The sequence below is a fragment of the Danaus plexippus genome, chromosome 10, assembly GCF_018135715.1.
Source record: "Danaus plexippus chromosome 10, MEX_DaPlex, whole genome shotgun sequence".
Taxonomy (NCBI): domain Eukaryota; kingdom Metazoa; phylum Arthropoda; class Insecta; order Lepidoptera; family Nymphalidae; genus Danaus; species Danaus plexippus.
In genome coordinates this window covers 4,187,882-4,214,942 of record NC_083543.1, presented here as the reverse complement: position 1 = coordinate 4,214,942, position 27,061 = coordinate 4,187,882, and the positions used below count along the sequence as shown (strand labels likewise).

The 27,061-nt window shown below is 30.1% G+C and overlaps 7 protein-coding genes across 9 annotated transcripts in view; 3 read left to right on the top strand and 4 right to left on the bottom strand.

The window, feature by feature from the left end:
* LOC116766700 (uncharacterized) overlaps positions 1 to 11,348 on the top strand; it is an 80,377-nt gene extending 69,029 nt beyond the window's left edge. The window contains exons 1-5 of one of the 3 annotated variants that reach the window (XM_061521632.1): positions 7,105 to 7,152; positions 9,899 to 9,981; positions 10,060 to 10,279; positions 10,542 to 10,814; positions 11,123 to 11,348. In XM_061521632.1, coding sequence (XP_061377616.1) covers positions 7,120 to 7,152; positions 9,899 to 9,981; positions 10,060 to 10,279; positions 10,542 to 10,814; positions 11,123 to 11,296 — 783 coding nt within the window. In that variant the 5' untranslated portion in view covers positions 7,105 to 7,119 and the 3' untranslated portion in view covers positions 11,297 to 11,348. Of the gene's footprint in view, positions 1 to 7,104; positions 7,153 to 9,537; positions 9,698 to 9,898; positions 9,982 to 10,059; positions 10,280 to 10,541; positions 10,815 to 11,122 lie in introns of those variants that run through there. The other 2 variants (XM_032656748.2, XM_061521633.1) reach the window with 2 other exon arrangements.
* A 355-nt stretch (positions 11,349 to 11,703) lies between these two features.
* LOC116766702 (3-oxoacyl-[acyl-carrier-protein] reductase FabG-like) lies at positions 11,704 to 17,905 on the bottom strand. The gene is made up of 2 exons (XM_032656750.2): positions 17,765 to 17,905; positions 11,704 to 12,619 (listed from the first exon to the last, which is right to left on the bottom strand). The coding sequence occupies exon 2, from the start codon at positions 12,613 to 12,615 to the stop codon at positions 11,842 to 11,844; it is 774 nt and encodes a 257-aa protein (XP_032512641.2). The 5' UTR covers positions 12,616 to 12,619; positions 17,765 to 17,905; the 3' UTR covers positions 11,704 to 11,841.
* Positions 14,434 to 17,904, bottom strand: LOC116766703 (3-oxoacyl-[acyl-carrier-protein] reductase FabG-like). The gene is made up of 2 exons (XM_032656752.2): positions 17,765 to 17,904; positions 14,434 to 15,280 (listed from the first exon to the last, which is right to left on the bottom strand). The coding sequence occupies exon 2, from the start codon at positions 15,274 to 15,276 to the stop codon at positions 14,503 to 14,505; it is 774 nt and encodes a 257-aa protein (XP_032512643.2). The 5' UTR covers positions 15,277 to 15,280; positions 17,765 to 17,904; the 3' UTR covers positions 14,434 to 14,502.
* Positions 16,111 to 17,904, bottom strand: LOC116766701 (meso-2,3-butanediol dehydrogenase-like). Its single transcript, XM_032656749.2, is given in 3 exon segments — positions 16,111 to 16,754; positions 16,757 to 16,987; positions 17,765 to 17,904. Coding segments are annotated over 2 exon segments (771 nt in total). The 5' UTR covers positions 16,983 to 16,987; positions 17,765 to 17,904; the 3' UTR covers positions 16,111 to 16,209.
* A 653-nt stretch (positions 17,906 to 18,558) lies between the features above and the next one.
* LOC116766704 (dnaJ homolog subfamily C member 8) lies at positions 18,559 to 22,525 on the top strand. Its single transcript, XM_032656753.2, has 6 exons — positions 18,559 to 18,803; positions 18,944 to 19,135; positions 19,678 to 19,806; positions 19,920 to 20,027; positions 21,335 to 21,469; positions 21,746 to 22,525. The coding sequence occupies exons 1-6, from the start codon at positions 18,750 to 18,752 to the stop codon at positions 21,863 to 21,865; spliced, it is 738 nt and encodes a 245-aa protein (XP_032512644.1). The 5' UTR covers positions 18,559 to 18,749; the 3' UTR covers positions 21,866 to 22,525.
* Positions 22,526 to 23,241: 716 nt separating this feature from the next.
* LOC116766894 (uncharacterized) lies at positions 23,242 to 24,261 on the top strand. Its single transcript, XM_032657031.2, has 3 exons — positions 23,242 to 23,393; positions 23,667 to 23,778; positions 23,961 to 24,261. Exons 1-3 carry the CDS (start codon positions 23,318 to 23,320, stop codon positions 24,079 to 24,081), a joined length of 309 nt encoding a protein of 102 aa, XP_032512922.1. The 5' UTR covers positions 23,242 to 23,317; the 3' UTR covers positions 24,082 to 24,261.
* Positions 24,262 to 24,692: 431 nt separating this feature from the next.
* LOC116766671 (forkhead box protein O) overlaps positions 24,693 to 27,061 on the bottom strand; it is a 46,508-nt gene continuing 44,139 nt past the window's right edge. Inside the window, exon 9 of the mRNA XM_032656695.2 lies at positions 24,693 to 26,827. The gene's annotated coding sequence lies outside the window, so the exon portion shown is untranslated. The remainder of the gene's footprint in view (positions 26,828 to 27,061) is intronic.

The window sequence follows — 27,061 nt, the reverse complement described above, 5'->3', positions numbered from 1 at the left end:
TCTCTGATCTTATCTTGTTGGACTAAATTAAATTTATTATTTATTAACTTATTGAATTTAATCTATGAATACACTAGTTTTAAAATCGGTACAACTATTTCCATAGTAATTCCATACATTTGCCTTAATCGTATTTTGGATATATATGAGATTTGATTGATTATATTATCCTGGAAGTCATTTATTTATAATTTAAAGAAACGAGATTTTAAAAATCATTTGATGAATTCCTTTTAACCCTGATTTGTCTAAGAGAAATAAATAAACTGTGCTTCCTTTTTTTTACGATTGTCGCTCTGAAATGGTCAAAAATCATTAAAACTAGCCATAGAAAAATATTGAATCATTACCACAAACTTATAAGTTCTTTCCAGTCAGTAGACTACACGTTGCTTACGTTGATTTATAGGGTTGATCAAAATATGTCAGTAAAATGTTTTTTGTAGATTGGTTATCTACCAAATACATTATTTTTAAAATTGCAGTAATCAAAATTTACAATTTCAATTGTTTTTTTTATATGAAATCCTGGTATAAAATCAGATTGGTATTTGCCGTTTTTATTTTCTACAATTAGGATATTATTATATAATTGCCTAGTAACATTCACGCTTTAAAAGACACACAATTTACCGAGTTTCTCTAAAATTCGTGCTAACTGGCAAACGTTTGCTGAACGCTAACACAAATAGAAAGTATTCGAGATGAAAATAATTTTACAGAAATAATAATAAAACAGTTTTTTTTATATAAAATATTGAGGTCCCATAAAAATTACTAACATTTAAATGCGGAAAGAGATTGTATAAAAAATTACTATATGGCTATTTTCATTATTTAAATTACTAATCCGGAGGATATTGATGACATAAAAAAATTTAAACCTATATGTCAATTTTAAGCCCACCAAATATTTACAAACATAAAACAACATCACGTCGTATGTTCTGGAATGGAAAATTCACTGACAAACACACACACACACTCTCATAATTTGAGTGTGGAGTGTAAATAGAGTGAGGTAATATAAAAAAACCGAAGCAACTAAAGAAACCTAGAATTGTAAACAAAATCAATCGCGTCGTTACAATAATATTAATTTATATTAAACTTTTCCGTGTAACATCTGGTAAAAAGAAGAAAATTAAAATCTACATATATAAATTTGAACAGAAATAAATTTTTAAAACAATCAATGAAGAAAGCACACGCAATACCCAAACTATAATCTTGAGGATTGTTGACTTGTCTCACAATTTGTAAACCATGTTACGAAAAGATTGACCTCAAGAATTTTTATTCGAAAAATTCTCTCTCGATGCTGCCTGGTCCTGCAGGTGTTGTGAAATTTAATAATGTAACAGCAATCAATCTTACAATGTGTACAATGTACATATGTTACCTTTTATTCATATTATATAAATAAATATGCCTCCATTGACGTGAGTTAAAGAATTATTTATTTTATTAAAGTTTTAATATTATCATTCATCTAGGTATATTAATGTAAAATTTTATTTTAATCTTATATATATATAAATACATATTTTAACTTTGAATAACATTTTACGTATTAATAAATATTCAACATATATTTATAGGATAAGAAACTAATATTATAGTTATAATCCAAAATCTCATAAAAAATATTAAAATTTATTATTAATTAGCAAATCTACATTTATATAGAAGTGTTTTCTATACAGATAGTGTGACCTTGTTCTAGTTTAATATATTTGTAATATTATGATGATAGTGTCGAGAATTATATCTAAGCTCACCAAGTAAGCTTCTACCGACCTTGACATAGAAACGGTAAGGAATATGTGATTATGTATGCATCTGTATCATATGTTAAAGACCACTGAGTAGCATTGAACTCATACACGTTCAATGGAGAATTAATTAATGTGAAATAGATTAAAAAACTTGTTAAAACTATACATATAATGCTTATAATTTAAGATTCATGAATAAGCTCTTAGAGTATAAGCACAGTTATGTATTTAAATTTTTGATCTCACTCTGCCAGCAATAAATGCTGCCTAAGCTATTTGATTTGTTTATGGCTATGACTCAGTCATAATGCACCAAATTGCATTTTTAATGTACAATATAAATTGCAGTAAGGTATCTAATTGATTTACGTTGGTGTTTTAGAACACAGCTGTGCAAGCATTTACTTTCTAGAGAAAGTCATGAATTTATTGTCAGCTCCATGGCGTATGGTAAATTCAATAGGTATATCATCCAATGAATAAAGAAATTCAGACAAAAGACTTCATATAAATAAAACTAATATTTTTCGGATTTCGGATCTCGTCTGCCCGTGATCACGGTTGCTGCAATGTAGGCGAAACGTCGTGAGTATGTAGTTTTTTTTAAAATGATAAAATACGCATAATATTTAAATGTATACTCGCGAAAGTCTTAGACCTCATTATTAAAATGCTTCATTCATATTCATTCATTTCCAGTTACATTCATTCATCGTATATTTTGTTATAAAAGAATGAAATATTTGTGTATTCGCGTCGGATTGCAAATGCATCTTCCTTACGAAATTTTGCCGCTTTTTGCGGGCCTTATGACCGGTGTTTGGAAACCAACTCGTTAAACGCATATCAAGCTATATCTTCGCAATGACATTTTGAGAACGGATTACGAAATACTATTGCATACATTTTTATTCTAAGCCGTAGAGAAAAATATGCAAAACTATAGCGAAATTTTCAATATAACTGCTAGTTGGTTATACCTTAACGAGTAACTTGTACGCAATCGTTGCGTGAATGTCAATAGTCTCAATACTCAGAATTAATGAATCTTATCTGTCCGCAAACAACCGGTTCATACATATAACTTATATATATATATATATATGTATCAATACACTTCAAAAATATATTTCTCTAGCAGTTTCTTGAGATGGTTTAACAAAAAATTTGCAAATCTATGATAGACGAAATGACTTATCATAGTCATTGTTTATAAATAAACAGAAAAACTTAAATTCTTAATCACAATTATTCTTTGTTAATATTATTATTGGTTGCGTGTTGGACAGAGACAGAAAAATCACCAAGATCACGCTCATTTCGAACAATAAAAAACTATAAACTATTTATGTCGATATACTCGTAAGCGGTAAGTTTAAAATACAGCGCTAGGTTGCAAAAATAAGTAACCACTTCCTAGAAAGAACATTGCAAGTTTTACACGTTGTGCCAATTCATATTAAACCTACTTTTGTATATATTGTATATCTCAATAATAATCACAGAAGAAATAGAAATATTGTTTAAGTCTTCTTATATATTATATCTTTATCTGTAAAAGTTAAGCTTTAACGACGATAAGATTTTACTCTTCATATTAATTGATGTTATTTTTTTTTAATATCACAATTAATGTTAATTCGAAAGTATTCCTATTCGACCTATAAATCATTACTTTTCTATTCATGATCATTATTAATATAAAACCGTTTATCATTGCAATTAATTTCATTGACATCACAACCTGATTTCTATTTTCTTTAAATCGTTAATCAATAAAATCCCCTTAGAGAAATATATTCAGAAAAAGTTCTTTTGATTTCTTTATAAAGAAGTAGTTTCTGCACGCAATTCTGTTTTATTGTCACTTCAAGGCATAAAACATGCAGATATTTAAAGCTATTTCGTATTAATGAAAACATTTGATATTCATTATTTAAATTTTAAAGGACAGTACCTAATAGGTACAGTCAGTTATCTCGCAAGTGAATTATAATTATAGGTTATATCTAACTATAAATAGATCTATCCTGTGCTAACCCCCGTATTCTCAATTGATAATAAGCCAACGTAAATAGACTCGATATAACAACTCAAGATTAGCTCAATGACCTTTTGACATTTACTATTCAAATAGATGGCGTCTTAAAATGTTATGAACCACAGATTAATATTCCGGTTTACATTAAATGTCTTAAATGTGTACAGAAAATCTTCAATAGTGGTTAATGAACTATGTTTTTTTATGTTCAACTCGTCATAGAATGTTCGAGAATTCAATAATTCAGTTCGAAAATTTATGATTTAACAAACGGTTTACTTAAGATTTGATACCAACAATAAAATGTATGTTTAATATATTTAGTAAGAAAGGATGTTGGCAAAGACTGTAAATAAATTAAATTGTTTCTTAACCAACCAACGTTTAGAGCAAAAAAGTATAAGAAAGATTATTTTTATAAATATAACTTAACTATGTCACTTTTTTTATTTTTTTTAATAAACTATTCTGTTTTTTTTTTCATATACATAAAAGTAGCGTCACTAAGTCTTATGTTGAAATCGAAACCAAGTTGGGATCTACTTTTAAGCAAACCCTATTCAATTTTCTCTTTTTAATTAAAGTTCAATTAATTATTGACATTACATTTAACGCTTTGTAATTATAATAAATTATTACTTCTATTTGTTACAACTACGCTATGCTTATTCTAAGTTAACATCGTCACACTACGTACGCAGGATTAACAGTTTTTTACACATTAATAACGAAGGTTATTGAAGGAGAAACACCGTTTTTCTGACGTAGATATAATTATTCCTTAATAGGAACGGGCAGCACTTATAATAAGCGCACGGAACCCTAAATGAGCCCACGTGAATATAATGTTTTATTTATTAATTGAACGTTATCAAACAATGTGTGCTATGGAACCTAGGTCGATAGTGGATTGCCTCGATTGTCTAATTACGATTCTCGTTTACATTGCTCTTTTGTTGTCAGAATTTTATTATGTTCGTAATGATTTCGGTTACCTTTGAGAATTTTAATCGAAAACAATTGAACTCTGAATATAAATGTCGACTTCGTAATGAGATTACGTAATTCCTTGGTATCGTTTTTTTTTTTTTTTAAATAAGTGTAAATATATTTATACGTCATAGACTTTGTGTTACATTTTGTTAGTCTGGGTGTTTGTGTCAATAAGGTCAAGAATTCTGCATACATCCGGATATTTAATGATAAAAGGAACTCTTATATAAAGTAAATTTACAAAGACAAATTAATTGTTTTTTTCATATCAATTCCGTATAAGATTTTGTTATAAACAAGAACAATCTGAGATAACTTTTAAGGATAATCATTGGCAGTAATAAAATACATAATTTATTGTTATTCCGCAATATATTCTTAATTGAGCACTTTCCCTTAGAACATAAGGAAGTAAATATGATAAGTCATCAATACAAAAAAAAAATTCCGATAATCTATTAGAATAAATTTATTTTAATTATAACCGTCGACAATATTTCAAGTTAAATTATATTTTTTAAAGTTAAATGCTAATAAGAGCTAACATATATGAACCTCGATGCAAGGCTGGAACAATATTACGTAAGATTCAAACAACAATCATCCTTCAGTCTTGGATGTCATGTGACACGATAATGATGCAGAATGACCTCCCAACCCCTTTTTATCGCTGACAAAGGATGTACAGAATAGCCGACTTATTGCTAAATTGCTAAACGGAATTGATATTGTTTAAGTGGTTTTTTTATTTATTATGGTGTTGTTGTTCTACGTTTAGAAAATTGTTGTTATAGAAGAAATTCTCATTCTTAGTTTAAAAAAAGATTAATAATCTATATTTTCGAACTTGTCCACTTATAAAATTAAACTTATTTGTATGAGCTTTCTAATAAATAGGTTTAAAACAATAAGTAGGTGGGTAGGTACATAAACATTGAAAACACTAAGGAATAAAGGCAAGTGTTCACCGATTTATTCATTTGTCTATTTTAGTTAACACTAGTCACAAATACACACGCACACAAACAAATGAGTACAATTTAATTAACGCACACATAGTTTCAGTTTATAAGATTACTAGGTGAACAAATAATTTTATTTATATAGGTCAAAGCAAAGTCACCGTAAAATAAAAATTTAACCTGAAAAAAAGGTAACAATTTTTTATTGATTGTGGGTATATGATTTAAAATACATTTGTTTTAGACCCTTAAACAAATTATGCTACTTTAATTCAAATTTAAATAAAAACGAACAACTGTGACAAAATAACAAAGTAACAAAGATTACGTGACGGTGATAAAATTATTGTAAATAATTAATCTTCTATTCTATTGCTATTACATAATGATGAGTTATTGCTTTGAAATGATTTTCATTACAAGAATATCTTAAAGTCTAGGATATGATATGAAAAAATATAAAACGCTTAAAAAACAAAACATCGACTTATTTCAATACATAAGGCACTGATTTATTTTTAATTTTAAAATTGAAAACATGATTCTTATCCGATCTCGAAATCAAGGTCGTACCACAAATGATTGAAATCATAAATAACCGATACCATATTTTTTATCTGTAATTTTATGAATGCGAGTAACTAACTTTACTAAATTACTATCTAAAAAAACTTTTTGAGTTATACGTAACAAAAAAACTCGTAAAACTTAAAAAAATACTAAGAAAATATGAAACCTATTTGTTATGGAATTAAAGACAATATAGAAGTATGTTTCCAACAGATAAAGGCAATAGTGTTTTTTTTAGAAAAATTTGCTTTTACTTCACATACAATGTTACTTTAAAATATCTTTCGAGAGGCAAACATTTAACCAATACTCACCGTCACCATGACACATTACAGCGTAACAGTTAAAGCACCATGTTATGGAGAAACGTTATTATTGATTTAATTATAAATATACTGAAAACTATAACTGTTTCGAGCCAATAGTTGTCATGCTCCAATAAAGGGACGGCTTAGCGGAACGGACTGTGTGTCCTTAGAACATGTGTATAAACCCTCACTTTACTTAGATGTTGTCAAAACATAAAAAAATAACTGTCATATATTATTTAGTGCTTATACTGTCATACATATATCTTTAAATAGATCATAGTATAAACGAAAACCACTTTGTAAAGCACTTACATAACATTTTGAAGTATTATACATGTGGACAGTACAATAAAAGGCATATTGCAAAAACAAACAATAAAATTAATTTTTATGACGTATCTTACTCAATTGTTATTTTAAAATTACAGTTTTATGCGTGACTTGAAAGCGTGTGCGGCGGTAAAATGGAGACAAAAATGATTTGTCGTAAATCTGATGTAGGTATACTTTCAATATCCTACGTTTTCAGGTACAATTTATGTATGTATCTTTATATTTCTCTCATTACTATAGTAAAACTGTACAATACTTCTTTCTTGTTATTACGTAAAAAAAAAAAAAAATCAGACACGTTCTTATTATTTGAACAGAGTTTGCGTTTATGCCTTTTTTACTCCTTGAGTGTACATGTATTTTTGTGTCATAAATCAAGACTCTTTTTAGATATGTACGTAAAAACTTTCCTTCCATACTTTGCAATGATTTAAAAAAATACCAAGACTGTAAAACAATGTAAACTAAGTGTAAATATTGATATAAGCAGATTGAAATATACTATTTAAAGTAACTTCAACGAAAAGCCCTCAAAACAATAGTCTCTAAAATAATAAGAGCCTGATGTCAACCAAATAGTATATGCAGTACGTATGTTATTGCTTTATATATAGTCTAGGCGTAAATTAATACAAATAAATAACTCCGGTATATTATTTGGATACGACCTTGTTTATAACATAACTGACAGATCACGACGACACCTATTATTAATTATTTGTTATTTAAATATGAGTTCTTTTGGATTATGAATGGATATTATGAACCTATCAGCAATTGTTGATTTGTAACTATTGAAACGAAGTAAAATAATGAAACAGCAGCCTATTTGCATATGACTTGTCTGAGTAATAAATATATAAGTATATATTTAACACGAATCTGCGAGTTGTTTAAATTAATAAAGATACGTTCAGTCATCGTGTGTTCTTACGTAACACAGTGCTTAAGGGAGACCGAGTACGGCTGAAACTTTTTATCGTTTATTGCCCATAGCATCTGGATTGGTTTAGCAAGAGAAGATAGTCATAAACTACATTAAAACACATTTATCTTTTCATGGTCTGTTATTTGAGACCACTGCATAGTTTTTTATGTGTCAAATCAAATTATAAAAAGATAATTTATTTAATCCGTCCCCACACCAGGGTCGATTGAAACAGTGCATTGGGTCAGTTGAAACACATGCATAAAATATAAAATATAATAAATAACACCTTAATAAATCATCTAATAACATCATTAACATGAAACCATTCTTAGCCAGACATGTCTTTGCTATCCCAAGTCCGAGTAAGGAAATTTCATAACGTCCTTTTTTGTTAAACCCAAATCAGAACTGCAGATCTAATCAAATCCTTAGCTTAGATAGCTTCCGTTGTTGTTCCAAGCTAAACACAGCTTTTGTTATTGTTTTATCCCACTTCTTGATATAGTCGCTACCGTTCACGTACACACCTCAGCAAGGAACAATGCATTCATTTCATTATTTTCTGCCGGTGTTCTTAACGATGATACCACTTTCTCATGATCTTAGGAATGTTTAACTGTCTCTAATGTTCCGACAAAAAATGTTTCACCTTTACCCAACGATCTTCAATTTATAAAACAGTTCACCATAAGAATAATTACAGGTTTGATTAGAAACGAATCATACTGAATACAATACAAAACTCTCAATACTCTAACTTTGGTCAGAACCATAATAGTTGCAAAAATTCACGAAAAAAATACTAACTTTCCCATCGAAAAGCCCAATGGCATCCTTTGCGTAAGCAGCTGTAATACTTCTATATTACAATAAGTAATAACGTCTAACTCTTTATCTAATTTTGACAAACAATTACAACATTTATTAAAATGTAGGTTTTCAGAGCATTTTACTGAAAACAAATAAAAGTTTTAAGATGTTTATCCTTCATTGTACTTAATAGACCGTTAACCTGATTTTTCTGTTCATAAAACTTTACTTTTAAGTGCCAATGTAGATATATTATTATTTAGAACAGTGATGTTATTACTATAACTTATATATTATTATATTAAGGCTTTACCCGTTAGGAAACTACGACATTTTTTAAACAAATTTTAGTTTCAAAAATAATATTTGTAGAGAGGTAAATAAATGTTACATAAAACAACAGTAGATTTTGTCTCCCTACTGAAAAACGTTAAAAAAAATTACATTATCGTTTCGACTGGCTGTCTTACTATTGATAGTCTCTACATATAACAAAATTGTTGTTTTTTTACTATTAAAATGTCATGAATCTGGGATGTCTTTGAACTTTCAACCATTAAAGGTTTAAGATTCATCATTAAAAGCTACTAATATTTTTAAAAAAGCCCGTAGTAGTGGTCATATAACTGTCCTGAACTCGAACTACTACTGTCATATTCAGTTTAAAGATGAAATCTGGTATAAATGGTATGGGAAACCCTAATTTAGTTTGTTTTCAAATAAGAATACTTATTGTTAATCTTTCACGCTGTAGTATTTACTAACTATTTACTCCTAAAATCCCATAAATGAGATAAGATAATGCCAGTTGTTTTGAAGCTACAATGTAAAGAATGAGTTTTGCAATACTATTCTATAAAATCATAGTTTTCTATAGAGGTTCTCATAGTGAACACGGTTATCGTTAACGTACCTATACCTACTTGTTCAAAATGAAATTAATTTTGATCGTGACTTTCATTGTTTCGGTAAGTCTATTGTTAACCCCAAAATGAGGTAATAATTAATAAGTACCTTATTAATTGCTTCCAGCAGTATTAAATTATAGTTTTTAGTGAAATTTTAATTCAATAATTATGTCACTAGTTTTTTCAATAATTTCCCTCTTCATTACTGTAATTTTTATCAATTGTCAACTTTGTGTATGTATAATGATAATCATGTTTTAGGTTTCCTATTGTCTTGGAAGCCCATCGGGTACAGCACTACTGGTTCGACAACGTCGTGACGTCGATTTTTATGCTAATACGAAGTAAAACTTGAAATTTAGGTATTTAATTAGAAAAAAGGAGGAAAACCTTAACTTAATATTTCGTGTACCTCCTTACAGGTCCCTTATCCAAGAGCTGATCACAAGTTTAAGGGGTTCCATCCAACAGGCTATTGATGCAGTTTCTAAATTTTCAACCGGTCTTCAAGATATGGGAACACAATTCGGTGAACAATTAGTTAAAAACGTTGAAAAATATAGGAGCCGTGTTAGAGCGTCCATTAAAAGTGTTACAGACAGATTCACGGGGGCTGGAGCTGGAGTACGAGAATGTATTGATGTGAGTACATAGTATTATTACCTATAGTACGCTAGGAATGCTCCTATATATCTACAAGTAGGTAGTTATTGCGCACGTGTGTGTGAATCGAGACTTATAAATAAACATGGCAAAAGGTGCCTAATTACTAGCAAAGACCTGGAGAAACAAGTGAACCACAATGAGACCAAAATCTGTATTTGTTTTCACAATCATCTCCTTTACTTTTTAACCACCAATTCCTACTAAGACATCAATTACTAAAATAGTTTTTTTTTTACAGAACCATCGCCAAGAGGCCGAAGATTTATTTAGCGGCATCGTAACCAAATCAAAGGCTTGTGCTGATGAACGTATTAAGGAGATAAGAGATATGATTGATCAACTAAAAGAATTGTCTGCTAATGCAACAGAATACACAATTTCTGCTTTGGCAGAAATGCAAGGTTGCACTCAGAACTCTGCAGGTATTTTGACAACAGGAACTTGCCTGGGCGGTGTGGCTGTCAGAACTGAACTCAAAGGGGCAGTGTTCGTTGTTCAAAGTGGACTCTTAGTAAGTGACTAAAAAGCCTCAATATTAAAAGAGACTAATATTTACTGTTACTACGATTACTAAGCTCTATTTTATTATTTTTAAAACTACATACTCCCGATGTTTCGGTTACTTTGCAGCAACCGTGATCACGAACAGAAAAAATCACATCTCGTAGTAATCCGAAAATATTAGTTTCATTTAAATGAATACCCGCGATAGTCTTAGATCACATTAGCTTCAATATTAGCTGAAATGTCATATTAATCTTGCATACTAGTTTTTTATTAATATGTATAATTCTAATATGTTTGCATGCATGTTTTCAGATTGCCAGAATCAATTTATCCCTATCAACATTACCAGCTGCTCTCGAAGTGTGTGCTGGAACTCGTATCGTCGAAGCAGGAATAGGCTCAGCTAAAATTGTCTTTGAGATTGGAGGCTGTTCTGCTTCTTCTGCTTACTCTTCCATCATGGGAAACAAAGTCACCAGTCCTTGATTTGAAATGCATTGCTAAAGTTAATTGTTAAAAGGATAATATAAAGAGTACTTATTACTAAAATACTTCAGTTTTTTCTTTAAATTTCCGAATATAATGTCATAGTGTAATTTCCGAATTTAAAGTGATAAAGTAATTTTGCTTCCAACGAGTTCAATCTTTAATCATAATAATCTATCCTTCTAGTCTATGCTTCAGGATTGTATGTTTAAAATTAGTATTTAATTAAAAATGTTATATTAAAACATTATGAAATTATTAATAACAACTGGGAAGCAAAAACAATTAAGATCGATCATAAAACATGTTAGCATTTATTTTATAAAAACAAACATGAACCTCAAACTAGCACCTATTGCATCTAACTTTATTACCATGAAATAACTTAAATTCAAAACAATTACACCTTATTGGAATTCATTTTTATTTTTTAAATTTAAGTGATAACAATAATAGCGTTACAAAGTTTAGGCATAACTTGATAACTATAAATGTAAACACATCAAAAATAGTTAAGATGAAAGATTATCCAATTTTATTTGAAATTATCGAGGACACATAGCATGTCGGCCTCCATCAACAGGGATTGTAGCACCAGTAATATTACTTGCAGCGTCGCTAGCCAAAAATACTATAACATTCGATACCTCTTTAACATTGCCAGTTCTTCCCAATGCATGAGTCTCTTTACATCTGATGAGATAAGCTTCATACTCTTTGTCAGTCATTGCTCCTTTTAAATGAATTCCGGTTTCAATCACACCAGGATTAACAGCATTGACTCTCACACCTTTCGGCGCCAGTTCAAGACATACGCATCTTGTAAACTGATCTAATGCTGCCTTAGAAGTACAATAGGCGAGTGTACTGGGAAAAGCTCGCAATCCCGCCAAACTTGACACATTTATAATATTGCCTTTGCTTTTAATCAAATATGGTGCAGCAATCATAGTCAAATGATATGGAGCCCGAACGTTTGTGTTCATTATAAGGTCATATTGATCTAAAGACGTTGTTTCTATACTACCATAAGACAATACTCCAGCATTATTTACTAAAACGTCAATTTTATTGAAATGATTTATTGTGATGTTTATTATTTTTTCTACATCTTTTTCTTGGGTGAGATCAGCTACAATTTCTAAAGGTTTTAATTTATTTGGAGAGATGTTCTTACAATCAAGACTGACTTTGGACAAATTTTTTTCATTCCTGCCAGTCAGAACCAAGCTAGCATTTAGTTTGGAAAATTCCAATGCTGTTTCAGCACCGATTCCCGAACTCGCTCCAGTGATAAGTACAACTTTTCCGGAGAACATCGTCCTGTTTGATGAGAAATAGTTTAAATTTAAAAACTTTTTACGAAATCAACAGTGTATTTATATGAATTTTAATTCTTCAATTGTTATATAGGATACACTTCACTCGTGTTAGAAGTTAAATATTGTTAATTCCACCAATTCAAAAACACATGTGTCAATAAGTACAGTTTAATTATATGTAAATAGACAAAATATGTAACGTTTATAATATATAAAACTAGGTACCAGTCCCAGCTTCGTACGGGCTCTTTACAAAAAATATAAAATAGCCTATTTAATTTTGAGAATTATTAAAATTATATTATGATAAATTTCAAATTTTACGCCCCGTTTAAATGATTTAAAAAGTAATTTACAGATACTGATGTAGGCCTGAAAACGAATTAATTTATCTTTAAAAGACTTAATATCGTATTTTTGTAAATACCTTCCAATAAACGCTTTAGGAATGCCAATTTTTAAAAGTTGTAAATTGGATATTGTATATTATCCTTAAGGTATAGACATATGCCACCGCGGACTTTTCTGGAGACCTATATAAGATACACAATTCCACCATATTTTATTTCGTTATACCTCAAAGACTTTAGGCAGCGTTTTTGTTAAAAGCTCTCAAACGGCTCATATTTTCACGACAAATATTGCAACGTACACAATTAAATACAAAGACTTAACATATAAAATACTAAAACCTTCCTCGAGAATCACGCTATCGAGTGGTGATAACTGATAATCGGTGCAGTAGCTTTTCCGTTTATCGCGAACAGACAGACAGACAGACAGACGCGGCGAGTGACTTTGTTTTAAACTACGTATATGATTGATGATTGATAGAAAGCAACCAGTTTTAGCACAATGTCTTATAGGCAAAGATTACGTCTAAATGGGTGTCAAAGTAGTAGATTTAAGTTTAAATAACAGTTTTATGATCAAAATTTTTATAGATCTTTATATCATTCACTCAAAACAATCCCTTTAAGTTTTATATAGAAATTTCAAGCGATTTTTTTTAGGTCCTATTCAAATATCAAGCTAAAGTTATGTGATTCGTTATGGCAGTTAATATTAGATGTAACATTGTTGTTATTTTAAACAAGTTTCGGAATAGGAGAGTCCGAATAAGTTTTCTTTAACTAATTTATTTATTTTAAATAATGCGATGCAGGATGTCACTCTCCGAAGACGATTAAGAAGAACCGAGCGTTTGAATAGACATGGTACCTTTGTATTAAATTATTAGATCGCCTATTCAGTGAAGCATTGTCTAAGAAATTGTTATATTATGCAACCGTCATGCTTTTTTTATGGCACACTTTACCAAAGTGTATATTCTGATTGAAAGAAAGAACATGCGTTTTATGTTAGATATTGAACGATCTTTCACCTGATAAGCAGCCCATTAAGATGAATAAAATGTTACTTCAATTATTGATGGATTACATCAATACTGCCTTCTATAATTGTTATTCGTGCTTGTTTTTTTAGCATAATTAATATCGATGATGGCAGAAGAACAAATCAATCACAAAAAAAATCTTGCGAACAAAACCTTATATATCATAGCAAATGAAAAGATAAATGCCATAACATTTTGTATTAACTTTTTTGCATGATATTTTAAACACAGTAAAATAGATATAGTATGTTAGGACCTGTATGCATGCAAGTTTAAAAATACCTTAAAGGGTATTACTATTTGAAGACAGATATTTCAATCTGGGATATTATCATATAGGTATACAACTAATTGAAAGAACTTAGGTTTTATTATCTTGAATATGTCCAAGAATATATACCATAAATAAGAAACAGTAATAAAACATCACTTTTTTAATATTAAATATTATTGCAATAACAAGATATTAATATTTTTTGTTTCAAAAATCAACGTGGGCACATAGCGTGTCGGCCTCCATCAACAGGCAAAGTAGCACCAGTGATATTGCTGGCAGCGTCGCTAGCCAAAAAGGCTATAACAGAGGAAACCTCTTTAACATTACCACTCCTGCCCAAAGCGTGAGTGTCTTTACATTTAACCAAATAGGCCTTATACTCTTCTTCATTCATTGCTCCTTTTAAATGGATTCCGGTTTCAATCACACCAGGATTAACAGCATTGACTCTCACACCTTTAGGCGCCAGTTCAAGACATACGCATCTTGTAAACTGATCTAATGCTGCTTTAGAAGTGCAATATGCAACTATATTTGGAAAAGATCTCAACCCCGCAACACTGGATACATTAACAATATTCCCTTTAGTCTTGACCAAATATGGTACAGCGAGCATAGTTAGTTGGTACGGGGCGCGTACGTTTGTGTTCATAATGAAATCATATTGGTCTAATGATGTTGTTTCTATAGAACCTGATGCTAAAACTCCAGCGTTGTTTACTAGAACATCTATCCTCTTAAACTTGTTTACTGTGCTCTTAATTATATTTTCTACATCATTTTCGTTGGTTAAATCAGCAACAATTTTCAGAGGTTTTAGTTTGCTAGGGGACATTTCCTCACATTTCAGACTGACTTTGGATAAATTTTCTTCATTTCTCCCTGTTAGAACTAAGATTGCATTTAGTTTTGAAAATTCCAAAGCTGTTTCGGCCCCGATTCCGGAACTCGCTCCAGTTATAATAACGACTTTCCCGGTAAACATTGTCCTGTTTTAAAAAGAAATAATTTTAGAGTTTTTTAATATCGCATGGCATGGCAGAATATGGCAACCACAACATAAATAATTTTATCAAGTTTCAGAACATTTATGATTGGCATTATCAATCTCATTGAAACTTTTAGTTGCACTATTAATGTATAAAATATGATTTTTTTTATTAATTATTTTATAGCCACCACATAGTTTAGTACTACAGCAACAAAACTGACATTCAAATGAAAAAATCCCTACCGATTTCGGTAGTTCCGATGGAGAGCTACAGACAAATGTACATTGACTCACTCACACACAAACACAGACAGACACCGACTTCAAACTTGTAAAACCAATCTTTTTGCGTCGGAGTACAAAATAACCAAATTGTACTTAAAATGGAAATAAAAAAGTAATTCGACTGTGAAAAAACAAATCACGACACTGACTACTAAACTCCACGTTCTGTTAACCAATAGTTTATTACGAATCATTTGTTCTATGTGTTATATGAGAAATAAATTTGTTAATGTTTTAACTTAATACTTTGTTATATTCATATGTATAATAAAATATACTAGTACTACAGTCGTAGCAATAATCCCTTAACATTTAACATCATTTATCAATATCCTTTTGAAATCTTACAAATGGGTTTTCACATATTTAGAGACGTTATGCTGTATCTGTAACTTGTTAAAAAAATTGGTTTTAATTTTTATTCCAAAAACGTCTCAATATGTTAACTCCTTATTTATGTCTATACTGGAATAATTCTGAATAAAAATACAAACTTTTTAATCATCTGACCAGCACCTAAATATTAATAAAATGAAACACACATTTTAAAATACATTATATTGCCAAAATAAGTATTGTAGGGTATAAATTTATTAAATGAGTATTAATTGAATGAACGAATGAATGAATCAAACGCAAAAATTATCTTGGACACATCGCATGACGACCACCATCAATAGGCAGTGAGGCTCCGGTTATGTTGCTTGCTCCATCACCAGCCAGAAAAGCAATCACTGCTGAAACTTCACTTGCTTCACCAGGTCTACCCAGAGCATGTGTTTGTGCACACTTATTCAAAAACGCCTCATATTCCTCTTCACTCATACCCCCTTTCTTGTGTAGGCCTGTTCTTATAACACCAGGATTTACAGCATTGACCCTTACTCCCTTTGGTGCTAGCTCGAGAGCAATGCATCTAGTGAATTGATCCAATGCAGCTTTAGACATGCAGTAGGCGAGACAATTAGGAAATGACCTCATTCCAGTTACACTGGAAACATTCACAATGTTCCCTTTAGTTTTTATAAGATGCGGAACGGCCAGCATTGTCAAATGATATTGACTGCGAACATTTGTATTCATAACTCTGTCATATTGCTCTAGTGAAGTATTTTCTATAGTACCAGCTTCCAAAACACCAGCATTGTTGACCAAAACATCAATCTTCTTAAAATTACATATTGTGTTTTAATTATAGTCTCCACATCATGTTCATTATTTAAATCAGCAATTATTAGTAAAGGTTTCATCTTAAGCGGAGAAACATCTTGACACCTTGAAAAAACTTTTTCTAGTTTTTCCTTGTTTCTCCCTGTTATAACAACAGTAGCAGCTTGTTTTGAAAACTCAACTGCAGTTTCCTCCCCAATTCCAGAACTAGCACCAGTGACAATAACAACTTTATTTGTGAACATGATACCTGTGTGAGTTAATTTCTTGACATTATAATAAATCTAAATTTTATTGTGTGTTTTGTAATATACTCAACACAAAATTACATGCTTCATTTAAATATGTATCTTATAAATATGTATTTAAATATGTATATATTAAGCGAAGTCATCTTATATTGTATCCACACCCTTAAGATTATATGAAACTTTGTTTACAAGCATATTTCCATTGCAACAATCATACACCCAATACCCAAGTATCCATTATATCTACATACAATTCTGTATTCTTCCTAAACCTTAATATATTAGCGAAATAAATAAGAAGTGTTGTTATTGATCTGACAATTACTGAAAGTACTACCTCATTTCTATAGTTTTTATTGTATTTTTTAAAAACAGGTTTAAAGAAATAATATGTTGATGCATATTCACATACCTATATTGAAACTTCAAAATAAGTTCTTACTAAAAGTACGCTAAAAAATTAAAATTTTATCTTGTTTGCCTCTAGAAATTAAACATGTGAATATTCTTTCTTTAAACAATAAAATATATATTACGTAAATAGGCTTATAATTAGAGCATATGTCAATAACCTTTATTTATCATTAAGCCGGCAAGGTTTTTTGTTTATCTTAACCGATTATTCTAGAAAAAATAGTCCTTATCAATTTTACTAAAATAAATCAGCGGCGAAAAGTACAATTAAATATTTAGTACTTATTCACTAATCGAATAATAAATAATATTTCACATATCCACTCTAAATAAGTATTGATAGCAATGAGATATTAATTTACCTTTTAGGTAGATCTCTTCACGATTCCTAAATCACAAATCTGTTTCCGTCAGCTAGCTTGACTTGCTACTGAGTAATCTGCTACCTACCACTTTGCAGTAAAGACTAAATAGTTAAATACTTAAATAGTGGTAATTACTAAGTATAATAACCTGTCTTATCTTATTTACATTTGTGATAACTTTTAACTTTTAAGTTGGTTGGTTGGTATTTTTTTTTTTGTAAATGTTTTTAATTTTTACGGCTTTGGATACGAGTCGTTATAAGCCTTTGGTTAGTTGATTGTTTAATGTTTTAAATGTGGCCTTCATCCGTCCTAAGACGTATACCGTAGTATTGAATGCAGTGTAGTATTGAATGGATTATGGAGGAGACACGATCCAGGATTAACTTATGAATGTAATAAAATTGAACAGCTTCGACTAAAGCAGAATTAGGAACTTAGTTAGTAGATCTTAAACAACACAAATTCAATTAGATACAAACATAGGAGATATATACTGTATAAAAAATGAAAAACTAAATAACTTTTAAGACGTATTATAGAGCAATTATTTTTAATTTCTCACTAATAGTAATACAAATGATATTTTGCAATAACGCATTACCCCTAATATGTAAAAATATTTGTCTATAAAATTTTTAATTCCTAACTCTAGCATTATTTTAACATGCAGTGGTATCGAAAGATATTTCTTTTTAAAATGCAGTTTTTTAATTTTTATTTTTACTATCGCAATTCTTAAAGTTTTTTACTCTGTTGCATATTGGTGCCAACTGCCACTGTTGTCTGTTACAGCCTTTTCTTTCATCATAATTCATATTTTATATGAAGCCACAGTTGTTCCAGTTAAAAATAAAAAGGTTTTGTGACATTTTAGTGGTACTAATAAGGTCTAAGACTTTTGGAAATGGAAAGGCGATAGTGTAAACAGTGTTGTGTGTATAACTTTTAGCTTTTATTAAGTTTTCACATATATTTTGACATGTCGTCGACGGCATCCAACAATAAAGAATCCTTTGAAGATTTCTATTCAGAGGTAAGATTTTCACTTCACTGTTTTGTGTTTTAATGGGCTGAACACCGTTTCTTTTAAAGAATTACATAATTTTTAACATTGTGTATGACAAAACTACTTTATGTAACTATTATGTATTATTTGTGATATTTATATTTTAGGTTAAAGAAATAGAGAAAAGAGATTCTGTTTTAACTCCTAAACAACAAATTGAAAGATTGCTTAGACCTGGGTCTACATATTTTAATTTGAATCCATTTGAAGTTCTACAAGTGGATCCTGAAGCTAATCTTGATGAAATCAAGAAGAAATACAGAAGACTGTCCATTCTTGTACATCCAGACAAAAATATCGTAAGTTTTAAATTATATATAAAGTTATTACGAAATATAATAATAGATAATTTAATCATAGTAATATCACTGCATTTCAAAAACTACTAAAATATTAATTAAATTAGGATAACATTGTCTATACATTATGAAATAAGGATTTTATGGGGTATCAACTATTAAGAATATGACATTGTTTAGAATAGCGATTTCATAAATTGTACCCATGAAACACAATTAGTTGTAAGCCATATTGAAGGAGCCCGTAGCCATTTCCGTTGAGACGGTATATCCGTCAACATTTCGTTTTTATCCACAGATCGAACTTCAGCAATGGGTCAACCAGAGCTGCTCCGTAATAGGTAAGAAATGGTGGATTGACGGAAGGTTAGCACAACCTTCTACATAAACAACACCCATCAACAATTTGATTTTAATTTATAATAATGTATACAGTTTATAAAAAATATATATAAAAATTTAATCTGTTAGTAAAAATATTATTTTGTTTCTGTAAGTAACTTTTGCTATTTTAACTACTACATGATAAATTATCCTTACAGGATGATTCGGAAAGGGCTCAACAGGCGTTTGAGATAATAAACCGGGCTTGGAAAACATTGGAAAATGAGGATACAAGGAAAAAGTGCCTCGATATATACCAGGAGGCCAAAGAACGTACTGACCATATGGTAAGTCTTGTATAATGCAAGCAAATATCAAATAAATAAAATATTAACCTGATGTTGTATTATTAATAAACACAAATGTTGTTAGCTATAAAAAAAAAATATATATTTTTCAGATAGAACAAAAGCGTAAGAAGCTAAAGAAAGATGGCCGATTGGCAGAAGGAATACCAGAAGACGATCCAGACAAGTTCAAACATTCAGTTTATGTCATGACCATGAAGGTTGATATCAATCTAAATATAAATTTAGGCACACATTCTATCTATCTATTTATTTATATAATACAACCATCACCACCTATAGTAACATTAAAATTACTCTGTTTAATATCTCCTTCTATGTAAAATGTACTAATATTGCGAAAAATTATAAGCTCTTAAAAAAATTAAGTAAAATAAATACACAAAACTACAACCATGCAATTGAATATGTTTAAGACTATATTGGATGTAAAAAAGACGAAATATAAAAAGTATATGTGTTATAATAATTTGATATCTAGATCACAGCAATTACACATGGTGAATCTAGCATAAACTTCTCATTTTAAAATATATCCATAGATATTCCCCCACCAGATTTGCGTTTTTAGAATGAATAGCCTAAGTTGGGACTTAAAAATCAGAAAGGGTTGTTGTTGTAAATGCCTCTACAGCTTCCAAAAAATAAATCTCTCAATTTTATGGCCATGCTTTTGCTACTTGTTGTCAGACTTGATAAGACATTTAGATGTTCTAAATTGTGACCTTAACAATAACTTAACATAAAACAAGAGAAGAGCACCATATATATGTTTGTGTTAACTTATAGTCTAAGTCAATAGTCACAGTAATTATCAGAATTTTTGTTATTTTGGATCACATCTTTGATTGAAATATCTGCTAGCTGGTCACTTGGTATAAGTTAGTAGTATTAACTTAATATTCCTTAGGATCAACCGTTATTGCTTGATCATAAACAATGCTACTGTTGCAAAAGGCTGTATCACTCACCAGAAATAGAGATTGACTTCAGAATTGCTGAGAAACTGAATTAGTGTTACTCTGTAAATTTACTCCTTACAATAATAATATTAATTTGCACCAAACTCATAGTTTTGCCGGTTATTCCCTGAAAGTCCTACATAATCTTTTGTTATAGCTTTTTACTATATCACTTATTCCAAATAAGCCATTTCATTTGCCCAACTACCACAAAGTAAACCAAAAAATATAATCCTAGGACACTGAAAGTGTTTGATTTAAAAGGAATTATTGTTATCTGTTAAGATTTGAATAAAAAGTTTTGTGTAAACTTTCTTAATTACTATTCAAGTACCTATTAATAAGTTGAATATACTATGGAAGTTTTAACTGGGTCAACAAGATTTTTACAGGGACAATTAATATTTTTGAGCCTACCATCATATACGAAAAAAATAATTTTTGCTATATTTTATAAATTTTAATAAATTAAAATTCAAATTATGTTTAAATAATTGTCACTAATAAAATTTTACCCAATAAATATCATGTATTATTTGTTGCAGCTGTTCGCGGACATGGAACGGAAAAGACAACATCTTGAAACAAGAGATATGGAAGAGAGGAAACGCAAGAGAGAAGCCGAAATAGAACAAGAAGAACAGATGTCTCTTGAAAAGGAATGGGCTAAAAACTTTGAAGTAAGACATTAGATAGTAGCTACTATAATAGAGAACAAATTAATTATTGTGTTAGATATTTGCAATTAATATTCTGAATTAGTTTGATATCTATAAAAACCTATTGCGACTTTTATATATATTTATATATATATACATAATCCGATATTATGTCTGAAAGTGTCATTAAACGATGTTATTATGTTATACATTAACACGAGAACAAGATTCATGACTTATCTTTAACTAAAAGACCAAAAGATTCCCTTATATATGTAAAATATAACTTTATTGCAGGAATCCAGACAGAACCGAGTAGACAGTTGGAAGAACTTCCAATCCGGCAGCGGAAAGGAAAAGAAAAAGAAAAAGATCATGGGTTTTAAACCACCGAAACCAAAACCAGAGAGCAGATAACCAGATGTAGCCATAACAGTTTTATAATATTAATGTAAACTAAGAAAACTATAAACACTACAAGATATATGAGATTAGTAAAATATTTGGACAATTAACATCTGGAAATTAATAAGAAACTTGAGAACTAAAGATGTTACTGAATTTTTTTCTGTAAATCAAAATGTCTCAAGTCTTCATGATTGTATCTCATGAAGCGAATATCAGAGGTGTATTTGTAGTTTTCATGGATTATTGCATCAACTGTTTAACTTATTTAGGTCTTCAATATGATCCATCCATATATTTAGAATAAAGTTAATATGTGAAGCGATAGAACTGTTCACAGTCGTCGCTTTTAAGGTCTTGCTTTATTTAACTCCTATACAAAAGGATTCGATTATGCACCCTCGAAATATAAAAGTATTTTTATCACTGGGAATAGTTTTCTCGACCTCATTATTAAAAAGATAAATATTCGTCGAATTTCATTAATGTTCTACATTGTCGTCATCGCTGTTAGTACATTTTCTGTGATAATCTTCGACAGTTCAAAAGTATTTGTAAAAGACTCATTATGAGGAGAATCTCTCTTCATGCGGGTTTCATTATTATATCTACTCAGTTATTTTCATTGACTCGTTCATGAATTCGCGTTAGACAATAAAGAATTAGAAACTATGAGTGTTTCATTTGTCTTGTGACTTTTCTGAACGTTAATATATTTTTTATAAATGATTTAATAAATACTGTTAACTACGCACTATCCACCAATCTGAATAACGTGACATTTTGACAAAATTAATTTCAAAAATCTTTGGGTCTAATTGAAATACAATGAATCAGCTTATACAAGCCGCCAACATGTCTTGGAAAACGACGTTTTAATTAGAAATTATCAGTAACTAAGGGTATGAACATAATATAGGCATTTTTCTTATAACCAGTTAGGACCTAATTGAAGAAATGTGGTCAATGTTGAGCGTGACAGGAGTCTCTTATTATCACCAGTTTACAGTAAATAACAGAAGGTACTATTTTTCACACATACCTATTCTTTACACAATAGTATTAAATTATTAAGGCATGAAGGAAAAGTATTTTTATTTTATCGTTGCATAATACGTGGTAAGGGTACTTACTGGTCTTTTAACCGTAGTGTTGTATTCTAGTCACAGTTTTATAAGTTATTATAGCAATTTAATAGGGCAACAATGTAAGCAACAAGCTCCTACGATAGTAATTATAAGTGATATTTTAAAAATCTTTATTTATTACCGTTTGTAAAAAATATTATGTTGCGACGGTTAAAATATATAGGCAAATCATAATTTTAAATTTAGCTTTTATTTGACAGAAGACTTCACCACTTTATAAAGTAAAAAAAATCTGGCACATTACAAAAGAAAAAAATAAACTTCATAATTTTATAAATATCTCTTAGGGGCTGACAAGTGTCATGAAAACAGGAAAATGCGTTCCAGATTATTAGCAATTCACAAAGGATTTGCAAGTATATCACAGAGCAGAAAATTGTCTACAAAACCTTGTAAGTTTTAATATATTTAAGTAGGTTCGATTACAGTCGACCCAAGTATCGCAAATCTCGTTAATCTACACGCTTTTTGCGTTTGTCAAAAACATAAGTAATTATCTTTTAACATTAAGATCTTAAGAAATATCGGAAATATAGCCGAAGTTAAAACAATTTTATTAAACTTATACTAATCCATACAGCGCCATCTTGTGGCATGTGGATGCTTGTTTTTATATACTTTTTTTTGTATATGGCTCTTTCTTTATATCAAGTTATATTTACCAGCTCGATGTCAGCCCCACATGAACGAACTGCCCGTGCCCTGTGGGCCATGGGACCCATGGTACAGACAAAAACAAAGGTTCTATATGAGGCATTTCTTGTTGGGACTCGCTTGGTATGTACTATTGAATCTAACATTAAATTACTAAACCATATACCGTTGTATATAGAAGTACATATTATATTTAGGGTTGCAAGTCCTATATCTACAATTCCAATTACTTCACAGTAACCGTGATCACGGTAAGACGCAAGCGTATTGTCTATTTTTTGTCCTCATGTCTTCATTTTTTCTAGGTGGCTGTTCTCATTTGGTTTGGCCATATACACTGATAGTTTATATCTGAACTTTTCCCCGCCAGCATTTCCATCTCCTCCGAGCGATTTTGTGGAAGAGTGCGATGATTCTGATACGTGATATGCCAGACTTTGATAGAAGGGTTTATTTTAATTTATATAACCATTATAAAGATACTAATTTTTAGCCTTCCGAGTAACGAGTGGCGATATTATATGTCGCACGTTTTAAGCTAAAGATATTATTTTCTAATTATTTGCATAATTAGTTGTACAAAACCGATAAAAGCATTGTTTTCCATCACGAGTTTTATTTAACATTTTTCTATATAATTAAATTGTCACAATTATTTAATCTTATTAAAATTTATTCAGCCATTCTAAACGATTCATAACTCGTGAACTCGTGAAAACATACGTTTTAAGAAGCATAAAATTGCTTTTTACATATATTTATGTTTTTTCTTCTACAGTTTTACAAAAACGACTATTGAAAATTATGTAATATTTAAATTGATCTAGCTAATTCATTGTTTCAACAGAACAAGCTAGTGTGTTTACAAAATTTATCTAGTTTCCTTGGCCCGACTTATCTAGTTAAAAGCGTTTATTTAATACAAGTAATCCATCGCCTAGGCAAACATAAGCACAAGTAAATTCTTAAGGAGAGGATTTATCAACGAATCCTTTTATGAAGTTGAATAGGGAAGGGTGGTCAAATGAGACAATCAATGAAATTTTGAAAACAATATCAAATTTAATACATAAATAATATTTATGTACCTCTACATACATGTTTACGTCTATATATTTACATTTCAACACAATTCTTCTATCTTATATCGCACTTATCTAATTCTTTGACATTTTGTCTTAATATTGTTATATCTATTCATTAATAATGCAACTGAATAATAATAGAAAAATACCAAACATAAATTTTTTCTTAACATTTTACATAATAAATTACTGAACGTCCGGGGTTTACCGTTTCAATATAATTCATAAACGAAGCGTTTAGTCTAATATAAAATATATAATTTTAAGAGTTGGTAGACATTCTACAAGCGACGTGTGGTCTGCTATGGTTACACGTAATGTGAATTCACTACAACCTATCCTATGAAATATACGGTCCATTTACATTGAATATATCAAAAAACCTTACAATAAATAACATTTTGAACACTTATCCTCTTTATGAAACCAAATAACGTGATAGTCATCAAAATATAATATAAAACTAACAATAAAATATGTACAAAAATAAAACAATTTGGTGTTCAAAGAAACTTCATATGGAAATAATTAAAAATAAAAATGTTTGTTTAGTTTCACATTAAACACGTCGTTTAGACATTTATGCAAATGATATATAATTTAGACCTTCGAATCTCAGGACAACAAGCGTTCGGCTCTGAGGGTACGATTCGATACAAATGTAATTGACCACAATATATTGACATAGATACGCCTTATCAGTAACACGTTTAAGATACCAAATGAACTTCTTATAGATTAACGAACATCAACAACGACGCGTCCCCGAAAGGTCCGCTCGTCACGTCTGACAAGTCGAGAGTTGATTTAAAGATTTGTTGATCAATTTTTTTTTAAATTACGTTTAATCATTTGGCAATATGCAAAAAGAACAAGCACTTTCAACCGTTCTAAACGACTCTCAGTCAAATAATAAGTATTATAATGTATATTTTTTCTACTTATCATACGATGAATGGTTGCAATCTCATTCAGTGTGCCCCGGTGGCTGGTGCGCGCAAGTTGTAAAATGTATTACGTAAATTTTTATTTTATAATAATGATAAAAGCGAAGCCTTTTGTGAATATTTCGTTTAAAGTATTATCTATAGCACCAATGTCAGCTGAGTGTATTGTATAATAAATACACAAATAAAGCCAATTATTGTTATATATATAGCGACACTATAGAATATATTAAACAACAAGGTATAACGCGGAAACACGCGGAACCGAACAGTGCTCCTAAATATACTTGTATATGGACGACAAATATTACACGAATTGACTTATACGTAATTCACTAAATTGAACACTTATCGGATATAGCTATCACAAACAGTTCACTGAGGTAATTTACTATGTGAACTAGCGTTGCTCGAGTCGCGACATGAGGCTGTACTGCGTGTGTATAAGCTTATTCGAAATATTTATTATCTGGGACTAGAGTTCTGACTATGACGGCTTTTGTTTGTGCTAATCCAAATGTCTCGTGACACTAACTGAACGATATAAAATTACGCGAATGCTTACACATTCCCGTTGTAAACTAGCAGGCACGATTCTTTACTAATTTATTAAAAAAAAAATTCCATTAACTTGGACGTCTAAGATTTGAAATTTTAACTATATCTTAAACGATCAACGCAGCTTCAATGTTATTATTGAGCAATTTTATACAAAACTTATAACTTTCACAATAAAATTAACACATCATTTTCTATATAAACGTATGTTATCATTCATAACCGTACTTTATCTCGAGGCCTTTTACCTTGTAACGTAACAGTAGAATTCAGATACGTTCATTTTTAGTATTCAACTATAAAACTTCTACTTTGAAAATGTGGATGACCGATGGGGGTTCAAATAAAGTGTCAAAAAATCGTTTTGTTATGAAACACCAAACGTGAACTTTGAACCGCATGAAGCCCTAACCGAATGCGCAGCTAGCATCAATTCATTTATACTATTTTACAAAACATACACGCGAGGCATTATTTACGAATCACAAAATTGAAGCAGTCATTCCTAAGTATGGTCATTTGTTTGATGTGTTCGACTCGACTGGCGTGTTGACGACTCGAGGATACCTCCTCACGTGAATCCTGAAACAAAAGATTTTAATATTTATTAATAGGTACGATCAATAAATATATCGGTCACCAGGGAATATGTTTCTCACAAATGTTCTTAAAAATATTGTTTCTCAGATACAGAACAGATTCTCAAAGTACTCATACAACATAATGATTGTTTAATAAATTTCAAAGGAATAAAATATTTGCATGCAACATCTCTACCGTTTAAATTTGTAGCCTGTATAAGTATAAGTGTAGGTA